Below are 25,583 nucleotides of genomic sequence, written 5' to 3'. Positions count from 1 at the left end.
GGCCCTTCACCCACTAGAGTTAGTATGTGACATCAAGCTCCCTCTCCAAGTCCTGCTGTTTTCCTTTTTGCTTCAGGTGGCTGTGAGCAGCTTCTCAGTAGTTACTGATATTTTCTCACCATTGTTGCTGCTGATGTTGCTTTCCATTCTGCATGGGAAACCCCAGTGGGGATTATTTGACTCTTGTTTCTTTTACTGTCAACTCATTCAAGAAGTGATTAGCACTGTTTCTCCTGGGGCAGTTATTATTGACACTTCTGTTCCCTTTTTTCTTCTCTCCATGTTGCTGCTGTTCATCACTGCTTTTCTGTTTTTACCTTGTCTCCTCATGCCCTCATCTGATTCTTCCTCCCATTATAGGGTTTTTGAAGTTAAGGGAAGGTTAGTCCCAACCAGTAAGTTCCACTCTGTCCTTTTCTGTGTGTTCTGGGATCATTGTGAGTATGACCAAGTGTCTATCTTCGTTGCAGTTAGTCTGCTCTTTCATATTTGTGATCTCCTTTGCAGAGCATTTTTTAGCAAGTCTCCTGAACTGATCCAGATGATTTTTGAGGTCTTTAATAAATACAGTGTTTTATTAAATACCTATAAGCCCTGTATCCCATTAATCCCAACTCTTATCTAAGAGTCCGTTCTCTGCCCCCTAAAAGTTGGAGTGCCTGGCCTTGTTCTTCTTTGTGTTCTTGTCTGAATCCCTTATGCCCATCAGATCTAATCAAAGCCCAAAGCCCACCTCTCAGAATGTATTTGTGGCGGAGGAAAGAGGAAGATGGAGTGGTTATGCAAGTAGGACTCCTAGTTGATTTGCTGTGATATCCTGGAATCCCCAAGACATGTATACAAACTATACCTCAGCCCCCATGACTCTTGTTGGATATGTCAGGCATTTGATATTAAAAATACCTCTGAAATTTGTTAGAAGTTAAATGTCTATTGTTTTCAGTATCCTGGTACAGTTAGGATAATTAGCATCATGAAATACTGGACCTATAACTTTTCTTCCTAAATTCACAACATTAGAACTTCAAAGAAATAACAAGGTATGTGAATGAATTAATGGTGCGTTGTAAAAGCACAGGTCTGGGAGTAAATCAGCCTGGGTTTTAGGAACATTGGGGTGGAAGTTATAGGAAAACAGATTTAGCTCAGTATGAGGAAGAACTTTGTAATAAACAACTGTCAAAAAGTCTCAGGAGTGATCAGTTCTTATCCATCTTTGTAGGTAGTAATGCATATGCTGGCTCTTCACTTGATGGTGCTATTCGAGAGGAGGTTTAATTTCTTTTGAGTGGATGGTTGGAGTTGATGCCTTTTAAAGTTCTTCCCAAGTCTAAAATTTTATGATTCTGTAGGTTTAGGTAGATTACTTAAATTCTGATCATGATTTTGCACATATGGGAAATGAGGCTGGGCAAGTGCAAATTTGATTCAATAAATTTCCATCAGCTTTCAAGTTTTTAGGTATTTTTAACTCTGCTAATATGCTATATTTTAAATATATTTTAATAATAGATCAATATTCCAAGAGTTTTTTTATAAGACCACTTACTATCTTTGGCCCATTGACTTTCCATCTCTACAAATCTGACTGAACTTAACCAAGTTCTTTAGGTTCTATGTAAATTATAAATAACTGAAGTAGAAACCATATGTAGTAGATTCTTTTTTAAGATTTTATTTATTTATTTATGAAAGAGAGAGAGCCCACAGAGGGAAAGGGGGAGGGAGAAGCAGACTCCCTGCTGATCAGGGAGCCCGCTGTGGGTCTCCATCCCAGGACTCTGAGACCACGGGGACTACGAAGGTAGATGCTTAACCAACTGAGCCACTCAGGCGCTCCCCATATGTAGTAGATTCTTATTCCCATATGAGTATGCATTATTTTACAGTTCAGCAAACTAAACCATGGAAAGGTAGGTCCTTTATGTATTACTTAGAAAATCTTAACCACTCTTAGAAAATGCTCTAAAGCATAGGTGACTATTTTTCATACTGGTGGAAAATCACATTATTATATTAAAGACTTTGCCCTTTATAATTCCTCCCCCAGGATGAAAAAAACATCAGTTCTAGTAGAGAGGCTTAAAATACTAGTTTTGAAACATTAATGAGTCTTGTTTGTGAAAATGAATCATGGCAGGTCATCCATTCATTAATTCAGCCCATCTTAGGTTCAGTGAGTGACTATGACTCATCCTGAGTACATTGTATAATAGTCCCAGGTTGTCCCTAAAACCTGTTTAGTGCTACTTTTTGAGAGAAACTTTATTATATATGACTTAGTTAAGAGAAAATTGCAACATTTATGCCAAAAAGGAAAATATAGGCAAATTCAGTTGTCCTCAATTGTTTATGTTCCTAATGAATAAAATATCACTGTTATATTCTCCTGGAAGTAGAAAATTTAAACCAGTTTAGTGAGTTCTGATAAAATATGTGACAAAATCTTGATTAAAAATGTTTCAATGGGGGGCGCCTGGGTGGCTCAGTTGGTTAAGCGACTGCCTTCGGCTCAGGTCATGATCCTGGAGTCCCTGGATCGAGTCCCGCATCGGGCTCCCTGCTTGGCAGGGAGTCTGCTTCTCTCTGACCCTCCCCCCTCTCATGTGCTCTCTCTCTCATTCTCTCTCTCTCAAATAAATAAATAAATAAAAAGTTTTAATGGGTTATGACAAAAGGAAATTAAGACCCAGAAATACAAATAGCTTGTATTAACTTTTCAGTGTTTATAAACATGTTGCATTCTGATACTTTTTATATTGGTTAGTGACCAATATAAAATAGTGACAAATATAAAAAGATTCTATCAGGATCTATGCCTTCTCTGAACTGGTCTCACAAAGTGGTATTTTATTAAATACACAGAAATATGGATATAATATGTTTATTTTAGGTACAGTTCTCTCTCCTTCAAGTGACCCTGATTTTCCTTTTAGGAAAGAAGCCACTTGTTAAAGGTAGATTATGAGGTGGAAAATGAGGAAGATAAGAAAACCAGATTGGCTTATGATGGAAAGATTAGACAATTTTAAAGGCAAGAATGAAAAATGAATTTGGATGCTTTAAATAATTAGAGTCAGAAATAGAAGAAGAGCTAAAGAATCATTAAGCAGATCTTAAACTCTTCAGAATGACATATCTAGAACAGTTTCTGTTTAGTTTGATTTTTAAAGCTACCTTTTAATATATAAATGGCTGTACAGTCAATATGTCTAAGTAAAAGAAAATGGTAACATGCTTTCATGAGGGAGAGGTAGGTTGGTTTTTTAAAATTAAATGACCATTTAATTTTTTGTTTAAAAGTATTTACTACATTCCAGGTAATAGAAAATTAGAAATAATGTGCTTTCTATAGAAGAAAAATTTTGCTATCTTAATTTCTCAAATACTTTCTTTTCTCTGAATCATCATATGATTGGATTTTTATTAGAATCAAATTTTCATTGGCCTTCGGTTAGAATTAGCATCATTACTTATTTGCTTAGGTTAAAGTTAGCCTAACAGACATACTGTCTTTACTGAACATTCAAATTTCTTTAATATTGTAACATTTTTAACCTTTAATATCTGAAACAATTAAGGAAATGTGTAATTATAATGAAGTCTATTTCTGGCACTATGTAGGCACTCAGTAAATATTTGTTAATTGAATAAATGACCTCAGTAGATAATTATGTGCAACATATAAGTAATCTCTTATTTTTTTGTACTACCCATATTTTTCCCTGAAATACTTTTTTAAAATCTCATTTCATCATGAAATGACTTGAAAACTGAGGCCAAAGGAATTGTGTTTGGGCTATATTGATTTCATTTAGCTTTGTACATTTTTGCTTGACTTCAGAATTCTCATAGCATGGGAAAATAATCCACAACGGGTAGTAACCATGGTGATTCGCAAAATACCTCTAGAGAATTACTGTGTCACACTTTGTGAAGGTCACCACCAACCTCTGATCTGGATTGCTGATATGAGTGGGCTTGGTTCTCATCAAACTTAACCTCTCCCTCAGGATTTGACACAGTATAATATTCCCTCCTCCTCGGAACACTCTTCTCTTGACTTTTTCTTTTATAGTTTACATATTCTCCTGATTTTTTTCCTATATCCCTGGCAACTCCTCCTCAATCTTTTTTGATATATATTAAGATATGAGTTTGGGGCGCCTGGGTGGCTCAGTCGTTAAGCATCTGCCTTTGGCTCAGGTCATGATCCCAGGGTCCTGGGATCAGGCCCCGTATCGGGCTCCCTACTCAGCGGGAAGCCTGCTTCTCCCTCTCCCACTCACCCTGCTTGTGTTCCCTCTCTTGCTGTGTCTTTCTCTGTCAAATAAAAGAAAATCTTTAAAAAAAAAAAAAATGAGTTCAAAAGAATGTAGCATATAAGTGAAATAAGCCAGTCACAAGAGGACAAATGCTGTATAATTTCTCTTAGTCAGATTCATAGAGACAGAAAGTAGAATGGTGATTGCTAGGGGACCAGGGGGGAAATGAGGAGTTACTGTTTAATGAGTACAAAGTTTCAGTTTTGAAAGATAACAAAAGTTCTAGAGATGGATGGAGGTAATTATTTTTTTTCCCAATGGTGGTAACTATTGCACAACAGTAGTCTTAATGCCCCTAAGCTGTGCACTTGAAAATAGTTTAAATAGTTAATTTTATCTATATTCTTGGAATATTATGCAGCCATTAAAAAAATAACGAAATCTTGCCATTTGCAATGATGTGGTTGGAACTAGAGGGTATTATCTAAGCGAAATAAGTCAATCAGAGAAAAACAAATATCATATGATCTCACTGATAATGAGGAATTCTTAATCTCAGGAAACAAACTGAGGGTTGCTGGAGTGGTGGGGGGTGGAAGGGATGGGGTGGCAGGGTGATGGACATTGGGGAGGGTATGTGCTATGGTGAGTGCTGTGTATTGTGTAAGACTGATGAATCACAGACCTGTACCTCTGAAACAATACATTTGTATGTTAAAAAAAAAAAGAAGATAGTAGGAAGGGAAAAATGAAGGGGTGAATCGGAGGGGGAGACGAACCATGAGAGACTATGGACTCTGAGAAACAAACTGAGGGTTTTAGAGGGGGAGGATTAGGGGATGGGTTAGCCCAGTGATAGGTATTAAGGAGGGCACATATTGCATGGAGCACTGGGTGTTAACACTCAAATAATGAATCATGGAACACTACATCAAAAACTAATGATGTAGTGTATGGTGACTAACATAACATAATAAAATAAAATTTAAAAAAATTAAAAAAAAGAAAACATAGAAATACAGAACAATGAAAAAAATTGATCTATATTTTAGCCACAATTTTAAAAAAATAAATATTAAAAATTTATTTTCATTTTTACAAAAAAGAAAAAAAAGTGTAGAAGATACCTGAAGGCAGAGTTTAAATGATATGGTAGGCAGAATTCTAAGATGGCCCTTAAGGTCAGTGCCCCCTGTTGTACACACCAAATGTAATCCCTGGGACCATGAATATGATGAATTTTACTTCCATAATTAGGTTATATTATAAAAGTCAGCAGTGCAGTTGACTTTCAAGAAAAGAGAGATGATCTGGGCTGAACCTCACCTAATCAGATGAGCCCATAAAAAGGGACTGGGCTCTTCTAGAAGTAAGAGATTTGGGAAGGGGCCATGTAGCAAAGAATGTGGGTGGCCTCAACCTGAGAGTGGCTTCCAGCTGACAGCCAGCAATGAAATGAGGGTCTTAGTCCTACAGCCACAAGAATCTAATTCTGCCACAACCACGTGAGTTTGGAAGAGGACTCCAACCTCCAGATGAGAACATACCCTAGCCAACATTTTGATTTTGACTTTGAATCCTAAGCAGAGAACCCAGTCACACTATGCCCAGACTTCTGAACTACAGGACTGTGAACTAATAAATGGGTGTTTTTTAAAACCACTAAATTTGTGCTAATGTTTCACAGCAGTTGAAAACTAAGGAAAATAATATGAACTTTTTTTCTCTCATGAATTATAGTTCACAGGTAAGCAGTTCATGCTTTTATGGAGTTCTCTGCCCCAAAGGTAATACAGGGACCCAAGTTACTTCTTGCTTGGCCTGCCATCCCTAGGATATTGTGCTCATCTGCATGAATCAAGATGGCTCACCACCATGTCTACGTCCCAGACAAAGTGGAAAAGGGGAAGAGGAGAGACTTGAGGTATACCCTCTTTCTTTAAAGACACACCCTGGAGATTGTACAGATCACATTCTCATTGGCCATAGCTTATTTGAAAACAATACTGGAAGGTAATGAATAAATGTCCCAGAGTACAAAAAATAATAATAAATCTTGAAGGATCTTCCAAAAGTAATTATAGTGTTTATTTAAGGGGTGGTAGTGCATGAAATGGGGAACAAGGATGGAATGAAAGTTTCCTCTCTATACTTTTTTATATTTTTCATTTTTTGAATCTTGTAAATGTACTTCCTATTAAAAATAACATTTTAAACAAATAAAACAAGGCTGTATATAAGAAACTTCTACCTCCCTTCTTTCTTTTTACTCAAAAAATATTTATTTACCTTTGCTCAGCAACATTTCACCTGTCCCTCTGGGATTGGTGTCTCTCTATTCTTATTCTTTGTCCTGCAACAAGATTAGATTTTTGAACTTTATCACAAGATTTTGGCCCAAAGGAGGCCATGTCAGACATATATATATGACATACATATATATATGATTAAATTACATTAGGTATTTTTAAATGTTTGATACATTCAAATATATATATTTTTTAAGATTTTATTTATTCATGAGAGACAGAGGCAGAGGCATCCCCTTTCAAATATATTTTATAGTAATTAATAGTAAAAGGTCATTCCACTTTTCTTGTCATTGCATGTGCACAGTATTGTAACTACGTTTTAGGCCATATCAGTTTTCATTGGTGACTATTTATAGCAGAACCTTACTACCATTCAGAAGTTGAGAGCAATTAGTACATTCTGGATTTGAAATATCTATCTTGACAGTTCACTTGCTAATAAGTTGAAAACTAGCTATATGAAGCAATTACCTCTTAAGTGAGATGGAGATAATGCGATTTGATCAAATCTGCCTTACTAGACGTGTGAACTGGGGAAATTGTAGCCACGTTAGAGAACTGAGCTTCCTAACCAGACGTGATTAAAAATTGTCATGAAAGGGGCGCCTGGGTGGCTCAGTCGGTTAAACATCTGCCTTCGGCTCAGGTCATGATCCCAGGGTCTTGACATCGAGCCCCACATCGGGCTCCCTGCTCAGCAGGAAGCCTGCTTCTCCCTCTCCCATTCCCCCTGCTTGTGTTCCCTGTCTTCACTGTGCCTCTCTCTCTGTCAAATAAATAAATAATTCTTAAAATAAAATAAAAAAATTGTCATGAAAAATCCATCTAGGCATGTATTACACCTAACTGAGTAGTTTTATGGTCTTTTAAGAACATTAGTCCCACATTGATTAGGACCCAAATTTAGAACCCTTAGCCTAATTTTCTAGGCACTCCATCCCTGGTTCCAACTTTACTTCCAGCTTTACTTACAGAAATCTTCCACTCCAAATATTCCAGGATTAATAGATACCTTAGTCTCTACATATTTCTTGCTGATACCACCTTCATATCTTTGTTCACGTTGTTTCTTCTTAGAAAAATCACACAGGAGCATGTACACACATATCTGTCTTCTCATCTTTTGGGGAAGAAATCTTCATCAATTGGCTTTAAGATATTTTTGCTGAAGATGATATTAGAGTGAATAACTGTAGGCATAAAAGTGTGTTTTAAACTTGAACCTAGCAGAGGGTGTTCTTTAAAAATAACCTTTCTGATTGACTGAAAAGCAGAAAGCTTTTTTCCAAGTCATTTTACTGAAAATGTTTACACATTTAACCTTGGTAAAAAGATACAGAAAACAATTGAGAATCATTATAAACATTAATACTGATTGTACTGTAGTGTGGATTATTTAGAAAATTGAGTTGATAAATTACTTACCCTAGACTATAGTTTGGAGGTTCTTTTTAAACTCATTCTTTTATTTGAATTTAGTATGTACAGTCAACTATTGCAAAACTGAATATTTAGTGATGAGTAAGATAGACCTTATCCCCACCCCTCACAAAGTTTACAGTCTCCTAGGGAAGACAAACAGTTAAGGAATTCAATATAATGAGAGAAGTGCTGTGATGGAAAAGAACAGGAAGGGTGTTATGGAAGCTCATAGCAGAAGCACCCAAATCAGTCCTGGGGTTAGGACACTCAAAGGATGCATTCCATTCTTTACTTTTTACCTCCCCAAGTGGAACATTAAAAACTCTTCTTAATTAGTGGCTTTATTTAATTAAGTCTTGAATTTTTTATACATTAAGGATATGAACAGAATTAGCTTTTTTGTAATTAGGAAAAATACTACTTTTAATGAATACATATGCATCAAAAAAAATTTTGGCACATTTCCTTCAAGTGCCTGTCTCCCTGTATGGTAGGGTTACAGGAATTTTTCTTCCTTATACATTCTATATAATCTGATAATTTTGACTATCAAAATTATCAGTTATAATATTGATTATAATATTAACTGCTTAAATAATCATATAAGTGATGTTTTAGCCTCTTTTAAATTATTTAGTCCAACTTTCATTTTTAAAAATTTATAGATTATTTTCTTTAGAGCTGAGGCTTTATGCTCGTTAAGGAAAATGGTGGACCATATAATATATTTTGGTGCAGATAAGTGGATGTTTTAATTAGTAAAAACTAAAACGTGGGACTACCAAGCTTATAAGTACATAATCTGACAATTTTTGAAAGTTAAGGGGCTAGAAGAAATGTATAAATTTGATATAATATGGAGCTGACTTAAAGAATTCTGACATTCAGAAGGACATATAAGAAACCTAGGGCAAAAAAACTTTAGATGTTGAGGATTTTGTCAACCCCAAAAATATATTAGTATAAGCCAGACTGTATTTATGGAGGAAGATATATTTGTTTGGATCCTCTCTATTTAGCCAAACCATTTTGTGAAGGGCTGCTAGGGAAAGAAACCAGTATTACTGCAGACCTACTTTGTGTTCTGCATACATTTTCCTAACCCTATGAAAGAATGTTTTAGAAAGATTACCTTCCTTATTAAATAAAAACCAGACTCTCTAAGTTAGCTTCAGTAGAAAGATATCCTGGTGAGAAGGGCAACTGAATTACAAATACAGAGATTTACCTTAGTTTAACCTTGTAGTAGCTACAACCACAATTTTGGACTCAAGAGAAGTGTTAATTAAGCATTCTAACAAAGGCATAAACCTTTCTAATTTTTGCCCAAAGCACAGCTGGGATAAGGCAAGGCTAGGATGTTCAGAGAACATTTATATATAAAGTTATAGAGACTACCATGAATTTACATAATGCTTGTGCCATCTACAGAGAGTAACCCAGGAAACAAAAGCATCCTTTTCTTATATGACAACATGTTGAATGTAAGTTTTACTATTTCCCTAGATACAGAGAGATGGAAAAATCATTCTCTCTTCGAACTTATCTAGGACTCATCCTGACAATTCTCATTTCCTCTGTTATGGCAATCAATACAATTTCATTTCTTAGAAAGCCCCTTCCTATGTCTATAGAAGTTTGGCTTGTGCCCGGACTGTGACTGTGGTATTATATGAAGGCACATCCAGACACGTCGCCATTAACCATAAGAGTCATGCAGTAACATAATAATGGTGGTGGTAGATGATTTTCTTGCAGGTAATGTATTAATTGCTCTAAGTCTCCAGAGGTTTGCCAGTCATAATTTAAATATAGAATTCTGATCCCAAAACCTGTACACTAACATTTGAAAATGTTGATTCACTTTTAGAGATTAAATTTTAATCAAATCCTGTTTTTATTCTCTGTGGATCAACAAAGTTCTCTGTATTCAACATCCCCTCCTGCTTCATTTTATCATATAATCTCTCACCATTTTTGGAAAATCCCTTCATCATTACAATGAAAGATCATCATTTCGATATTGTCACATTTTTAAGCATCTTAATATATTGGAATTCCTTACCCTTTTGTACTCAGTCTCCCATACTTAGACACTTGCCAGAACACAAAAGAGAATAACTAAATGCGTGTTCTTTTCCTGGAAAGAGAATTTGCCCTAAATGTCTTTTGCTGTCCTGAAGGACAACTCAATTCTTGACAGCCATTTGAGAAACTTAGACCCTGTCTCACAGCTGACTAAGGGAAATGGGCAAGTAATCCACAGTTAAAACAGAGCAAAATATGTACTATGATGGAATTAGGTATGCCCAAATATATGTGGGAGGCCAGAGAAGGAAAACCTAACACAGCTTGGAAGAGTCGTTGAGTGCTTCCAGGGAAAGTTGATGTGTAAAGAAATAGAAAATTTAGTCATGAGGAAAAAAATAGAGAAATATCTTAGAGGCAGAAGGAATCACCTGTGCAGAGGCATAGTGCACAGACATTAGAGGAGACCAAAAAGGTATGATGAGAAAGAGAGATTAGAGAACATTATACATACAGGGGTATCTGGAAATGAGACTAAAAATGGAAACATAGGCTTTGTTACAAATACCTTCATATGTCATGCCAAAAATTTTAGATTTTGGGATGCCTGGGTGACTCAGTCAGTTAAGCATCTGCCTTTGGCTCAGATCATAATCCCAGGGTCCTGGGATCAAGGGCCATATCGGGCTCCTTGCTCAGTGGGGAGCCTGTTTCTCCCTCTGCCTCTGCCTGCCACTCCCCTTGCTTGTGCTCTCTCTCTCTCTCTCTGACAAATAAATAATAAATCTTTAAAAAATTTTTTTAGGTTTTATCCTGAAAGGAACGGGGAGCCACTGAGGATTTTAAGCAGGGAAGTAACCAAAAAGAGTAGTAATAATGATGAGATATGAGGGCTCAATGTAGGGGGTGAGAATAGACTAGGATGATTTACAGTTTTCCCAGTCAGTTGAACAGAAAACTAATGAGAGCACCCTTTACTGTGCTAAATAATACAGAAGAAAAAAAGAATTGGTTTGGGTAGAAAGGTGGAAATGATGAGCATGTAAGGTTGAAAATGCCATTTGGTTTTATTGCTCTTGCTCATAAGAACGGCTTGGAATGTGTACTAGTCAGGATTGTCCAGAGAAACAGAAGCAATAGGATATACATAGGATATATAAGCAGAGATTTCATATAGCAATTAGCTTACATGTTTATGAAGGCCAAGAAGTTTTCATGATCTGCCTTCTGCAAGCTAGAGAACCAGAAAAGTTGGTGGTAAAACTCAGTTCAAACCAAAGGCCTGAGAATCAGTGGGCTGATGGTAGTCCCAGATGTCAGAAAAGGAAAAATAAATGGTCTTCTTAAATGTTTAATATGGATATTCAACCTAACTCATAAGAAAATGCAAACCAAACTATATTGAGACACTGTTTTCACCTTTCAGATTGGCAGATATCAAAAGTTTGATAACTACTGGTAAGGATGTGTTGAGAACATATATTAATTAGTACAGACTCAGATTTGGTAATGTTGAAAATGTAAATTCTTTGATACGGCAATTCCACTTCTAATAATTTATACTACAGATATACTAACACATTTATGAAATGATGTTTATACAAAGATACTCAGCATTGTTTTAATAGTAAAAGGTTGAAAATAACTTGAATGCCTATCAATAGGGGAATAGTTCAATAAATTATGGTACGTTGTTACAGTGAAATACTATGCAGCTATTAAGAAGTGAAGCAGCCCTACATGTGTACCAATATGGAAAGATCTCTAAGCTATATTATTAAGGTGCAGAACAGTGTATATAGTATACTATCATTTCTATTTTTTATTTTTTTTAATTTTTTTTATTTTTTATTTTTTTTTAAAGATTTTATTTATTCATTCATGAGAGACAGAGGGATAGAGAGAGAGAGAGAGAGAGAAGCAGAGGGAGAAGCAGGCTCCCAAGGAGTAGGGAGCCTGATGCGGGACTCGATCCCAGGACCCTGGGATCATGACCTGAGCCGAAGGCAGACGCTTAACCATCTGAGCCACCCAGGCGCCCTCATTTGTATTTTTTAAATAAAGATTTCATTTATTTATTTGAGAGAGTGAGAGAGGGCACATGAGCAGGGGGAAGTGGCAAGGGGAGAAGGAGAAGCAGACTCCCCGCTGAGCAAGAAGCCTGATGCTGGGCTGATCCCAGGACCCTGAGATCATGACCTGAGCTGAAGGCAGATGTTTAACCAACCGAGCCACCCAGGTACCCCTATCCTTTGTATTTTTAAAAGAATATACATATAGTTGCTTTTATATGCATAGACTATCTCTGAAAGGATTTATAAAAAGCAAAGAATGGTTGCTTTGGGGGAGAAACTGTATAGCTGAGAGACAAGGTTGAAAAGGAAGGTCCCAAACCTGCAATTTAAATATCTCCAAAATGTTTTATGACCACAAGCTAAGAGCCTGGGAAAAGCCCTGTCTCCTACCTTTCTCGGCTTAACCTCATCATAAATGATCTAATAAGTAAGACTTTTTACTTCCCAGTCTGGTAATGCTTGAATCTGAAGAGAATGAAAGGGATATGAGGCCTCTATTTCTGTCTTTGCTCTTTTGGGTGTTTTATCCTCTCTTCGTAATCTTTAGCAAGCCATCAACACAGTGAGTTTTTAATCTCCTTTTTCCCATTTAAGATCATGTTACCTGGTGGGGACTTGCCCTGAGAAGGTTGGAATGAGTAGGGTAAAATAGTGGCCAACATTGCAAATGATCAAAATTACATAAATCATGACAGAAAAATAAGACCTTATAGTCCAGGTCTTCTCCTGATGAAAGTTGATGTATAGTGAAAAAGTACAGCAGTGTCTTCAGTTATGAAACAGCATTTGGCTTCTGCTATGAAAAATCTAGATTTAAAGATTACCCTCCAAAAAGAATCACAAAGACAACTATTTCAGTAATTTTTATGTCTTCCAAATATTTCTTTCAGTTGATTAATAGTTTTTAAAAAACAAACCAACCTAAGAATAAGGGAGAACCTGTGCTTTTCCTTTTAAAAAAAACAACTTCTCATAGGAAACAACATGAAAGCAAGTGCCCGAGAGCATGGGAAAGGATCCTTGGCATGTTTTCAAGTTAGTCTGATTATGTCAGATTAATGATGATAGAACAAAAGGTTATTAAACTTACCTCCAGCTCTCATCTCCCTTCAGCTTTCCAGTTCTCCTGGAAAGCGATAGTCTTTGAGGAGAAAGAATGTTAGTGTTTAAGTGTAGAGGCTTAATTTCTTCCCAGAAGACCATACAGAAGGATGTGAACATTCTGTGACAAGCCTCCAGAGATAAATTCTGTTCCTGTTAGGGGACAGGAGATCTCTAATTCAAGGTGGGCTAATGCAGGGAGAAGATATTTTGAAACCTCATATGTAGTTACTCATAATAAACCATCTTTTCCGATCCGTCTGTAAAAAAAAAAAAAAAAAAAAAAATCTATTAAAAAAAAGCAATTATTTTGATGTCAGTAAAACTAAAAATAGTGAAAGCCCAAAGAAGATGACAGTTTAAAAGAGACTCTGAGGTAGCAGTAAATTGTGAGGCCACAGAATGTAGTAGTTCTGTGTAGCTCCAAATCTAAATGTAGATGTTATTTGTCAGGCACAACATGTTATATAAAAAGCTTAATAAATGGTGGCATATTCTGCAGAAGATCGGTCTAAAGATTGGCTACAGAGGCCATTTTCCAGATAACTCATGTGGCTGGTAGAACCTTAAGACGTGTTTTAAAAGGTCCAGACCTTAAATCACAGAAGCTGTGAGGAAACTTAAAGATAAATACAGAGTCAATGATGTGGGAAATCTATAATTAAAATTAAAAAGCTTAGCAATTATGTGAAAAGAACCTATCACAACCCTTTTTAACATCAGCAATTCTGATTTAATGCAGTCTGTGCATGTTGGATGACTGGTCTGCTCTGTCATGTGGGCATTTTTTTTTTTAACCGCTGTGGCCTTAATGTTTGATCCTGACAGGATTTGCGTCATTGATCCATATCACTGCCAGTGTGATGTCAGCATGTGGGTGTGCAGTTATTGAGAGATAGTTAATCTAATGTGCTGCAGTAAAACCCAAGCACTATTTCCTACTAGAATAACAAAGAATGATTCATCATTGTTCACATTAGACTGATACTAAAAATAGTGTTCACAGCATAGATGTACATTAATGTCACAGCCTTTGTAGCTTTCTAAACAAAAACACTGAAAATAACTTCTTTAGAAATAGGTACTTGATAAATACATCTCCTACTGCAAGTTTTTTTTATCTGTATACAGTTTAGTTTAGTGCTAAAGATAAATTCTAACCATGATATGTCATTCTTCAGACTTTTTCTACTTGGTGTGCTTATCACTAATCTAAATGCTTAGCAAATCTAATTATAGAAATTTTCAATTAGCTGTACACAGATAAATGAAATTACCCATAATTCTGAATCCTACTTCGGCCCCTAATTTAAGCAGTCTACTTTATCCAGCCTTAAAAAAGAATAATATATTTTCATGGAAAAAGCCCTTAAACATCTAAGCAGTGAATAATGACCTTGATCTTTTCTCTTTCTTCTGTAACTCTCTGCCTTATTCTGTTCCCAAATTATGATCACCAACTTGTTAAGTTCCTAGACTCAAGTCCTCTGCTAATTGCCTGCCTCAAGTGAACAAATGTTACCAGGTGTTTTGTAGACTTATCAAATAGGCATCTACTATTAATAGGGTGACTTTATTGGTCCCAATTTGTCTAGGACAGTCCCAGTTTTACATTTGTCTAACCAGTTTAGCATTTGTTCCAGACTTTTCATTGTTTAACAGAGTATAATTAGTGGTTCCATTAATATAAGCTGTGATGCATCTAATCGACTATCTGCCATTTTGTATTTCCAGCTTCTGCCATGATTTCCTCTAGCAAGCAGTATATCCATCTCTCGTTTTCACTTTAACCTATGATTAAATCTTAAAAACAACCAGAGTAAATGGTTTCTTTTTTCTGACCCTTACCAGAAGCAAGTCCAAGGATAGCCATTAAGGTAGTTAGAAGTGAAATAAAGTGTTCTTAGATATAGAGGGCTAGGGTCTGCTAACATCTTCCAGTCTCCTGGTAGTGGTGGCAACTGAAGAAGTATGTGATGCTGCTGCCCCTGCTGGCCACTTGGCATTATGAGGCCACTGGTTGGCGGTGACCAATGGGAGGCATACAGGTTAGATGAATGTAAAATACATGCAGGAAATAAAATCTAAATATCCCTGCCACAGAATATATGGGGAAAAAGATCTGAATGGTTTTGTCATTTATTGTATAAATCTATAACTGCTTAATATTGGCAGTACTTTTTTTTATTTTGCAATAAACCCTTTTGGCAACAGTGAACTAAAAAAAAAAATCTAGGGTGCCTGGGTGGCTCAGTTGCTAAGCGTCTACCTTTGGCTCAGGTCATGATCCCAGGGTCCTGGGATTGAGCCCCACATCGGGCTTCCTGCTCCACGGGAAGCCTGCTTCTCCCTTTCCCACTCCCCCTGCTTGTGTTCCCTCTCTCGCTGTGTCTCTCTCTGTCAGATAAATAAATAAACTCTTTTTTAAAAATATAAATTTGGTAAAATATTCAAAAGAAGCATAGAGACAATTCAGTGAGTTTTGTTTGTTAGAATTTTGAAGGTATTATAGTTCCAGTGAAAGTATTTGGAGTGAAATATTTACACATTTCAATAAGAAAAAAATAGTACTAAAAATATCCTCTACTTAGCAGCATTGGCTCCCAGCTTACCAGATGGCACCTAAGAATCAGAGTATTCTCTGAATATAAATATTGTAGTGTTAAAATATTACAGAAAAGAGTCAATTGAAAGTATCAATAGTTTCAAAGTTATTAACCATAAAATATAACAGTTGCAGGCAGTTTTATGAAAAAATTAAAAATGAGACTATATTGAAAAAAAATTTTCAGTCATACACCACAGATACGGAATTAAGAGATGGATACAGCTCATAGATTGACTAAAATACATGGATATGTACTGAGTAATTGCTCCGTTAACACTACTCTAATATCCAAATATTCAATATAAAGAAGTCCATAAAATATTCTTTAATATATTTGCATGTTTTTAATAAAGCATTTTATTTTTATAACATTTTTAATAGAACTCTTCATGTCCTTCAGTGTAATAAAAGCAATTTGTCAATCAATAAGGAATTATTCCAAATTATGTAATTCTAGTGATTTTTAGGCTGTTCTTTCACTTTTAGGAGTGTTCTAGATTGGATGGTGATAATATGGTTATCCTGCCTCTACTCTATTTTCTCCCTCTTGCATCACCAGAGCTTAACCAGCCTCAAAAACAAATCCTTATTTCTCTTACTACTAAGAGTTATTCCCAAATCCTTGTCTGTAGATTTAGGGACATTTCACCAGTCTAAGAAATGGGAAAAATTAGGATAATGTAGCGGCTCTTCATTAGGCTAAATTTACTTAATTTAAAGACTTTTTTTTAAATTCTGAAGTCCCTTCTGTTTTGAGGTTAAAATATTCTTTATGAATGATGCGATAATATATTAGACTTCCTTCTGTTCTTAATTTCTTCCTTCTTTCCCTTTTTTTTTAATTTTATTTACTTTTGAGAGAGAGAATGAGAGGGGGGAGGGTCAGAGGGAGAAGCAGACTCCCCGCTGAGCAGGGAGCCCGATGTGGGACCCGATCCCGGGACTCCAGGATCACAACCCGAGCCGGAGGCAGTTGCTCAACCAACTGAGCCATCCAGGCGCCCCCCTTCTTTCCCTTTAATGTCATAATTTAGCCTTATAAAAAGCTCATTACCTTAATGAGTCCCCAGAATTTGTTTTAAAATTTTACTGGCACATAAATCAAAACACTTGGGAAATACTGCATCAGAACACAGATATCTCTGTTCTGTTGCCCAATCTCTAGCTAATATCTAGCCTCTTCATCCAGCTGCTCTCAACCCCAGTCAATCCAAAAACATACCTGGTTTTAGGATGATCCTCACTTTGCTTTCTATTGGCATGAGCCATGTAAAGTAAAACTTTTATTAAGTTGATACCTTAGTTTAATATTCTAAAGAGGGAAATTATAGAAAAAGAAAATGCTATGTTGCCAGATCTGCAAGGTGACTAAGGCCCCTAAAAGGGAAAGAGGAAAAACATGGGCAAGCAAATCAGAGAGATTTAAAAGAAACAAAGTTTGACTTGTGCCCATAAAGTTATAGGTTCTAATTCTTTGGTCCCCTTATCTTCCTGAGATTATTTGTATATGTCATTGTCAGTTACTCCCCAGGAAGGGAGTCTTCCCATAGAGAACTTGATTAGTTGCAGATGTCACTGACCTTTCCTAGGTCCCTTGACTACATGGACATGCATCAGTTACAGTCTAAGCTGCATGAGCTTAACACATGTTATTTAGATGTTAATCCAGAACCTGTACCCCTAATACTGCCGCAAGAGTCAGGATCACAGTCATAGTCAATCTTTTGAAGAATTGGTTATATATTTGTAGAGGAGTAGAATGAGATATATTTCACATCCCCACTCTATTCATGTCTTAATGATTTGAACCCACTGAGTTGAATGAGTCTGCTTCTTAAATTTTCTAATATGCAAATGACCCAGACTGATTACAGTTTAAGAGCAGCCTTAATAAACACTGATCTTGTTTATTTATTGCCAGAAAGAAGTTTATAAAATGAAAGTCAACTCTTCCAACTTTAATTTGCCTCATAGCTGACAATCCCTTTTTGCAAGTCAGCTGATTCAGCTATCTTACTATCTTAGCTGTTTATTTTGCAACTGTTTTTGAGGGTATATTGCTTAAAGTTAGACATTTATTGATGCATTACTGAAATTTATATATGACAGAAGTCATCATTGGGTTATACCTGCTTTAGTTTTTGTCAAGCCAAATAATTGGGGCTATGCTCTATGGCAATTTGAGACACTTGATCTACAGAAGACAAGGACTAGCTTGACTGTGGTCCTTGATGTCTTAATTTTAATCTTAGTTCAGTTCATACAAACCAGAGAGATTTTATGGCCCAACTCTAGAGGGCTTAAGACCAGCCTTATTCCTTTTCTTCAGTTTGTCAACATTTCGTTTTGGGTTTTGTTTTGTTATGTTATTTTGAGGGGTTTTTTTAGCTTTTTTTGTTGCTGTGTGTATCTCTTAAATCTCAAGTTACTTTTGGAACAGGTTTAGGTATTAAGTAATTCACTGTTTCCCATATGATATCCCTCACTTACTAAAAACTTTTAGAGTCTTCACAAGAGTTTCAGTGAGATATATTTAGGTGCATTTTGCTTTGTTATCATTATATGTAACTAGCAGATATTTGAGGTGTATTGTGTGGGGTCTTCTATCCAAATGTTTGGTGCTTTTCTATTTGTAGTTCATCTTCAAGTGAATTTTGGTATTATTCTGCAGTTTTCTCATTCATTTTAATAAAATTTGTAATATTTGTTATATCCTAAACAAGAGAGGCAGCATAATGTAGTGGTGAAGTGAAGAACACAGGTTTCAAAGCTAGACCACCCAATTCTTTTGATAGCTTACTAGCTGTGAGACCTTGAAAGTTACTTAATCTCTTTGTATCTTAGTTTTCTTACCTAGAAAATGGAAATAATATCCCACTTGGGATATTATGCAGATTAAATGAGTTAATACCTGTAAAGCACTTATACCAGTGCCTGGTACCCAATAAGTGCATATAAACAATGTCACCCAAATGTCACCTAGCACTTGTATTTACAAATCTACCTGAAAATCAGTAGTTCAAGAATGCTGATAGTTAATGTGTTAAAATGTTACCAGGAAGTCCAAACAATCGCTGTGACATGTCAGGCTATTGATTTAAGAGAACCCTCTGCAAAATGTTTGAGACAGTGTTGTGAAAATAAAAAGCAGGTGCATTTTAAGTTTGCTAGAATTCTCATATAATCAGGTAAGAAAGGGAAAATGAAGAATATGCTCTTCACTGCATGATGCATTCCTGTAATTGTAACGCTCTTGATGCATCCTTTCTCCTTGTTTATTCCTCTGGGAAAATTGTTTGATGCACATTGTTGAATTAACAAGGTCTTTAGGAATCATGAAGTATGTCTATTTTACATTGTCCTTATTATAACTGAAGAATTCTTGAAAGTGTGGACCACATCACTAATTCTGGGCATTAGAACCCCACGGCAACTCTGAGGATAACGAGGGTGGAGAGCTAAATCTTGTTAGAAGAGTTGAAAATAGAGAAAATAACCAGTAGAGCAAAGAGCTAGTGGAAGTCGAAATGGAAATCAGATCAAGAATAGAAGCGAAGAGATAGCTTTTACTTAATGAAGGGACGGTGATTCTTCTGAAGATTGAATAAAGAGGTGAGAAAAGTTTGTAAATAGTATTGAAATAGTTCAGATTCATGCTGACATATGTGATCGAGGTCAGTTGGGGGAAGTCCTTAAAGGGTGGTGGAGATCTCTGATAATCACTCAAGAAAACAGGATGGGCTATTAACCAGGAATAAATTTCTGAAAGGATTCCTGAGCAGCATTCCATCAGCAACAATGCTGATGGCTGAGGTTGGAGGTTGGAGATAACTAAATTTACAAACATGACAGTCTGAGTACATTTGATTCTACAGTTCAGATCTAAGAGAAGTTAATTATCTGGTTAAAATTGGGGACTTTGTGGGGAGGGGATGTAAAAGAAAGACCTCTATGGGAAAGGAAATCAGGCAATGAACGCAGTGTTCAATGAAGAGGAAAGGGAAATCGTTATGAGAAAAAACAGATGTTATAGAAGAAAGAGAAATGGAAGAGATGAAAGATAGATGTGGTAGCCAGAGACTGAAACATGAAAGTCTGAGATTTCAAAGATGAAGATAGTGGAATTCTAAGTGAGTTCCAGGATGTGTCTTTGAACATGGGTTACTAAAAACAGAATGGAAGAGTTCAGGAAAGTTTGAGCCTAAATTTTTTGAACATTGAAGTCATTGTGCTTATGGACAAGAGTGGGATAGGGGAGGGGCGCCTGGGTGGCTCAGTCGTTAAGCGTCTGCCTTCAGCTCAGGTCATGATCCCAGGGTCCTGGATCGAGCCCTGCATCGGGCTCCCTGCTCCACCTGTTTCTCCCTCTCCCACTCCCCCTGCTTGTGTTCCCTCTCTTGCTGTATCTCTCTCTGTCAAATAAATAAATAAAATCTTTAAAAAAAAAAAAAAGTGGCATAGAGGGGGAAAACTGTGAACATGGTGCCATAGTTCTCAATAAATGAGAACTGAGCATGGCAGCAATGAAAAGGGGTAGAGGGTGATCTACTCATATGACATGATCTCAAGGAAAAAGAAACTTGAGTGTGATACAGGAACAACAGTGGTAACTGGAAGCAGCCTTGGGGTATCTGGAAACTGCCTCAGGAGAGAATGGGAATCCTCTGCTCCCAGGGGCTGCTAGAAAAATTGTCCTGGGGGGAGCCAGATTTCATTTAAAGGAGATATATAAACAGGTCTTCTGTGAAAAGGTTGAGGATATAAGGGAATTTATTTATAAGGGGAAAGGTTCTAGTGAGCACAGTGGAAAGAATTGAGAAGGCAGTCATCAATTAAAGAGTTAAGAAATGGAAACATAGCTGTGTGAGAACATGAGCGAAAATGAAGCGGGCTGCCGGGGCTTGGTTTTTGTTTAAGGACTGAAGATCAGCTGAGAAGCTGAGTTCAGCATTTACAAGCAGATTCTATTGCGACCAGGACACTCTTTACTCTCAGGCCTCGTTCTTCAGGAGGCTTGCCTTTCTGTAGGAACTTTGAAATTAACAATTACCCTTTGCCACTTTTGGGAGAATGGTCCTTTAGTGTCTTATTGATGTAGGAAAGAGGTTATTAGGGTTCAAAGCCCATGGCCAAGAAAGAATTCTTGAGACATCTTTGGTGCAAAAAGATGATTTTATTAAAGCATGGGGACAGACAGCAGAAAGAGCAGAAAGAGCTGCAATGGGGTCATGAGGAATGGCCCATTATATACTTTCAAGTTGGGAGGGGGTTAGGGATAGTGTAAGTCTCTAAGGAATTTTGGAAGCAAGGTGTCCAGGACCTTGAGAGGGCTACCTGTTGTTGGGAAAACGTCATTTATTACCATCTAATAAAACCTTAGTCATGAGACTCTTCAGGTGTATATCGGTGGGCCATATGCTTGGGAGATGATTGCCAACACATATCTTGGAGGGTTTAGAGATAAAGGAAGTTTCCAAAGGAATTCTTATACATTAAAATAGACTTACAGGATGGGGGGGTGGTCAGATTAGAATTGCCTTTTGCTCTTAGCAAAGTATTAACATCAAGGCGGTTGAGTCCTTAGAGGAATGTCACTATGCCTGTTTCAAGGACTTGTCAGAGGGCTCTAGGTAGTAAGGAAATTTAATAATTTTTCTTCTGCCTTTGTTTCCCACATCATTATCTCCTCTGGGGTGTCTGACATGTATTTATTGAAACCTGTTGCTCCAGGTTATATCTCTTGCTAGTTCTTTTCTATATTCTTGGAAGAGTGGGGCTTTGAATATGGTTTACATATTTTTTTTAAAATAGCCTTATCATTAGATAATCCTGGCTTTGCCTCATTGTGTGCCGTTGGCAAGTTACTTAACTGCATGCATTCTTCTTCAGTTTCCCTACTCCTAAATTGATGCCTACTTCAGTTATTGTGAGGACTGAGTTAACACATGAAAATCACTCCAAATGGTGCCTGGGACATACTCTGCGATATATAATTATTATTTTTGAAAACACAGAGCAATCACACTTTTATTTATAATAATAGCTATCATTTATTGAGTCATGCCAACCAGTATACTCAGTACTTTATATATATCTAATCTGATTCTCAGAACAGTGCTGTGATGTTGACTATTTTAACCTTTTTACATAAGGAAACAGCCTCAGGGACGCCTAGGTGGCTCTGTCAGTTAAGCGGCTGCCTTCGGCCTGGGTCATGATCCCAGGTTACTGGGATCGAGTCCCATATCGGGCCCCTGGCTCAGCAGGGAGCCTTCTCCCTCTCTCTTCCTCTGTGCTCTCTCTGTCAAATAAATAAAATCTTAAAAAAAAAAAAAAGGAAACAGCCTCAAAGTAGAGCAGTAAATTGCCTTGCTAAAAAATATTGAAGCTTTTATTAAAACTTAAATCTTTTGGTACCAAAATTTATTTTTTTCCACTGTGCAACTTGTAAACATATCACAATCATTATCATTACCTATACATTTGTATTAGCTATTAATAAATTTCCTTAGCTTACATAGCACCATAAAGTAATGAAAAGACCTCCAAAAGTTCTTAGAGTCTTCTTCCCCTCACTTGTAACATCTTTGGTCTCTTTCCTGATCTCCAGGGGAGCTTGGGTAGAGGGCTCTGATCCTGAACTGTGGCCTGTCTTTTAAGATTTTATGGACATGAGCAAGAATGCCATCTATCAAGTGAATCCTCTAAATTAATAAGTGTTATATATATCTTAAACTTTATAAATGAAGTAGCAGGCTGTAAAAACTGAATTAGAAGATAATGCCTATCGTTATATAGGAGGGAAAATGAAAACAAAAACCAGTTTTACATCAAATATGTATTTCTGTGCGTGTATTTTGATGAGCTTTTGGGTTAGTTCATGAGGAAGTCTGAAAGATCACAAAATTCAAGGCAGCAGCAGTAGAAACCATTCAATCATTTACTATATCCCAAACACTGGCAGCCTGGCAGCGGGGAATGTTTGCTTGCTTCCCCCTTCCCTTTCCGCGGGTCACTGCAAGTCATGTGATAAGCATCACGTGACTCGGTCAAAGGATCTTTTCCTCTCACTGCTTTGCAAAAAAAAAAAAGCGGAACCGTTCTCCAATTAAAGCTGTTAACGTGTACTACGCTGTTTCCTTGTTGGATTTTGTTCTCTGCTGCTACTGTAAAAACAAAATGAGTGGTAAGATTTGCTGACTGTTTTTGAACATTCTTTTATTTTAAAACATAGAAAGCATTGTATTAATCTAAAGTCATGCCGTGTGTATCTTTTTAATAGATGCCAAATCTGTGGCAGTAAAAATATTTTTAAATCGTGGCCATGTAGTTATAAGATTAGACTCTATTTGGAGATGGGCTGATTTTATATTCCATGGAGTATTCTTTTCAAGCGCCTTTATTTTACTAGGTTTTTCTTTTTACCACTAAAATCAGAATATTGGCATCAGATTATTTGGAAGCCATTGTGAAAGCTTGCTTATAAAGAGAGTGTGTAGCACGTCAGCAGCCCATTGCATTTTAAGAATTTAAACTCAAATTTGCATTTCAACAAAAAAAACCCTCTTTAAATGTGAACGTGGCTAATAAAGAAAAAATAAAGAATTTAACTTAGAGTAGATGAAATATTGTCTTTATTAAGTTACTGATGGCCCTTTTTAAGGAATGGAGGTGAGGGGCTTCTCAAATTTCTTAAGACAATTGGTGAATAAGAATTGTTTGCTCTTCTGCAAGGTTTTAGAATAGGAAATATGCCCTTAAAAATTATTTTAATAGCTTTATGTTTTGGGGTAGATTTTGCTTAGATCATGTAGATTATTAAGGAGCTACTGGGTGTATCTACAGTTGTTCAGATATAGCTACTCCTGTGCCAGATGTGCATTTAATGGTACAATTTGTAACAGATTTGGCTTCTTTACTGGGACAGAATACCCTCCCCTCCTCCACTGCATTTACAGGATTTGTAGTTAATCTTTTAGTATTTTCAATATTTTATTCAACAATAAAAGTATTGGTGAAACTAAGGGGGTAAACAAACATTTACATCATTAAGCATGGAAGGTTTTAGGGGTTTGCTGCTGTAGACAGAAATAGCAACTGAAGTGGTGCGGTAAATATTGTAGTTTTTTAAATTGTATTTACTACGTTTATATAATGGGACTTTTATGTGTTCAGTGTTGGATGTTATTTCATACCAGTATTTTACATATTAAATATGGTATCCATGAATTGTCTTTAAAAAAATTAACCATGTACCATTTCTGCCTCAGGATAAGAAAATTTATTTGCTAGAGTGAAATGATTACTTCCTAGGGAAATGAGTTAATTATTATTCCTGGACTGCAACTAGTAATGTATTTACTGATAGTTTATTTTAGGTTGGGTTTGTTCTGTTTACAGTATCACACGTAAGTATAATTAAAGAATACAGTAGAATTTTGTTCTAAAATATAAACTATAAAGCAGCTTTCAAAGTATATGGTTTGAATTGTAATTATGTGGTATTTATGTATTTATATTTTTAGTAAAAGAGGGGCAATCCAGAGCAGCTGTGTAGTTTTGCAATTTTAAATGTAATCGGCAATAACTTATTTTTTACTCTGGTGGCTGAAAAACAACAAAAATCTATTCTGATGACTTGATGTAAGAATTAAATTTGACAACATGTGAAAGGAACCATAGTCCCTGGCACATTTAGTAGAAGCTCAAAAATATTAATTTCCTTTACTAAGATTACAAGTAGGATTTTTGATGAATTCTCTTTCTGGTTCCCAGCTAAATTTCACATGTTATAAATAGTATCTAAGCCAGTTTCAGGATTCATAAAGCTAGTTTACTATAGGTTTATATAAACCAGCTAATAGACGTAAACCAGGATTTTCTTAAAACTGTTCTCATTTTCTATTGAGTCCAGCATAGAGAAGTTAAAAGGTAAGTTTTAGATAAATCTTCTCTTGCCTAGAGGTATAAAATACCTCATAAGTCTTATTTTGTAAATTAATAGGCTAATGTTGGCTTAAATGTAGGAAAATTTTGTTCTTCCTTTCTCTCTTGTTTTTTAAAGATAATGAAGGCTTTAATTTTCCTTAGAATTTGGAGCCTCAAATTACATCAGTTGCCAGTAATGCATAGTATTTTAATGTTTACTAAATATGTTGTAAAGCTGTATCCTTAAATGAAACTGCCTGGTTTTGAATTCTTTTTCTACTAGGGCAAACTTAATTTCTCTACCTTAATTTCCACGTGTGGAAAATGGGGAGTAATAATAATAATACTTACCTACTTGTAGAATGATTAGGAGGAGAAAAAAGACAAAAGCCCTAGCATATAGTAAGTTAGTATTAGCTATATATAATTAGCTATTTTAAGAAAATATTCTGAACAACTTCATGTATTTGGTGGGCTTGTTTGGGATGGGAAGAATATTTTGTTGAAAAGTTATTTTTAGGGGCGCCTGGGTGGCTCAGTCGGTTAAGCATCTGCCTTTAGCTCAGGTCATGATCCCAGGGTCCTGGGATGAGTCCCGCATCAGGCTTCCTGCTTAGTGAGGAGTCTGCTTCTTCCTCTCCTTCTGCCTGCACCGCCCCCCCCCCCACTCATGCTCACGCTCGCTCTGTCAAATAAATAAATAAAATCTTTTTTAAAAAAGAAAAGTTATTTTTATAGTCATATATAGCATAATTTGGTAGTCTGCCCCGGCGCAGACACACACACGTAAGCTCCTTACTTCCTCATACCCACTTGAGTCTTTAACCTATTCTCTCCCTCCCGC

At 36.3% G+C, this 25,583-nt stretch overlaps 1 protein-coding gene across 2 annotated transcripts in view; it reads left to right on the top strand.

Moving 5' to 3' along the window:
* FNDC3A (fibronectin type III domain containing 3A) overlaps positions 1 to 25,583 on the top strand; it is a 155,704-nt gene that overhangs the window by 60,916 nt on the left and 69,205 nt on the right. The window contains exon 1 of one of the 2 annotated variants that reach the window (XM_028105381.2): positions 22,917 to 22,997. The exons of the other annotated variant lie outside the window; for it this stretch is intronic. Within the exon in view, the coding sequence (XP_027961182.1) occupies positions 22,991 to 22,997 (7 nt within the window). The 5' untranslated portion in view covers positions 22,917 to 22,990. Of the gene's footprint in view, positions 1 to 22,916; positions 22,998 to 25,583 lie in introns of those variants that run through there. 2 annotated transcript variants of the gene reach the window in all.

The sequence above is a fragment of the Eumetopias jubatus genome, unplaced genomic scaffold (genome assembly GCF_037043125.1).
Source record: "Eumetopias jubatus isolate StellerSeaLion01/CBP00866 unplaced genomic scaffold, mEumJub1_p1.0 scaffold_3, whole genome shotgun sequence".
NCBI lineage: Eukaryota > Metazoa > Chordata > Mammalia > Carnivora > Otariidae > Eumetopias > Eumetopias jubatus.
This window is presented reverse-complemented; position numbering and strand designations above follow the sequence as displayed.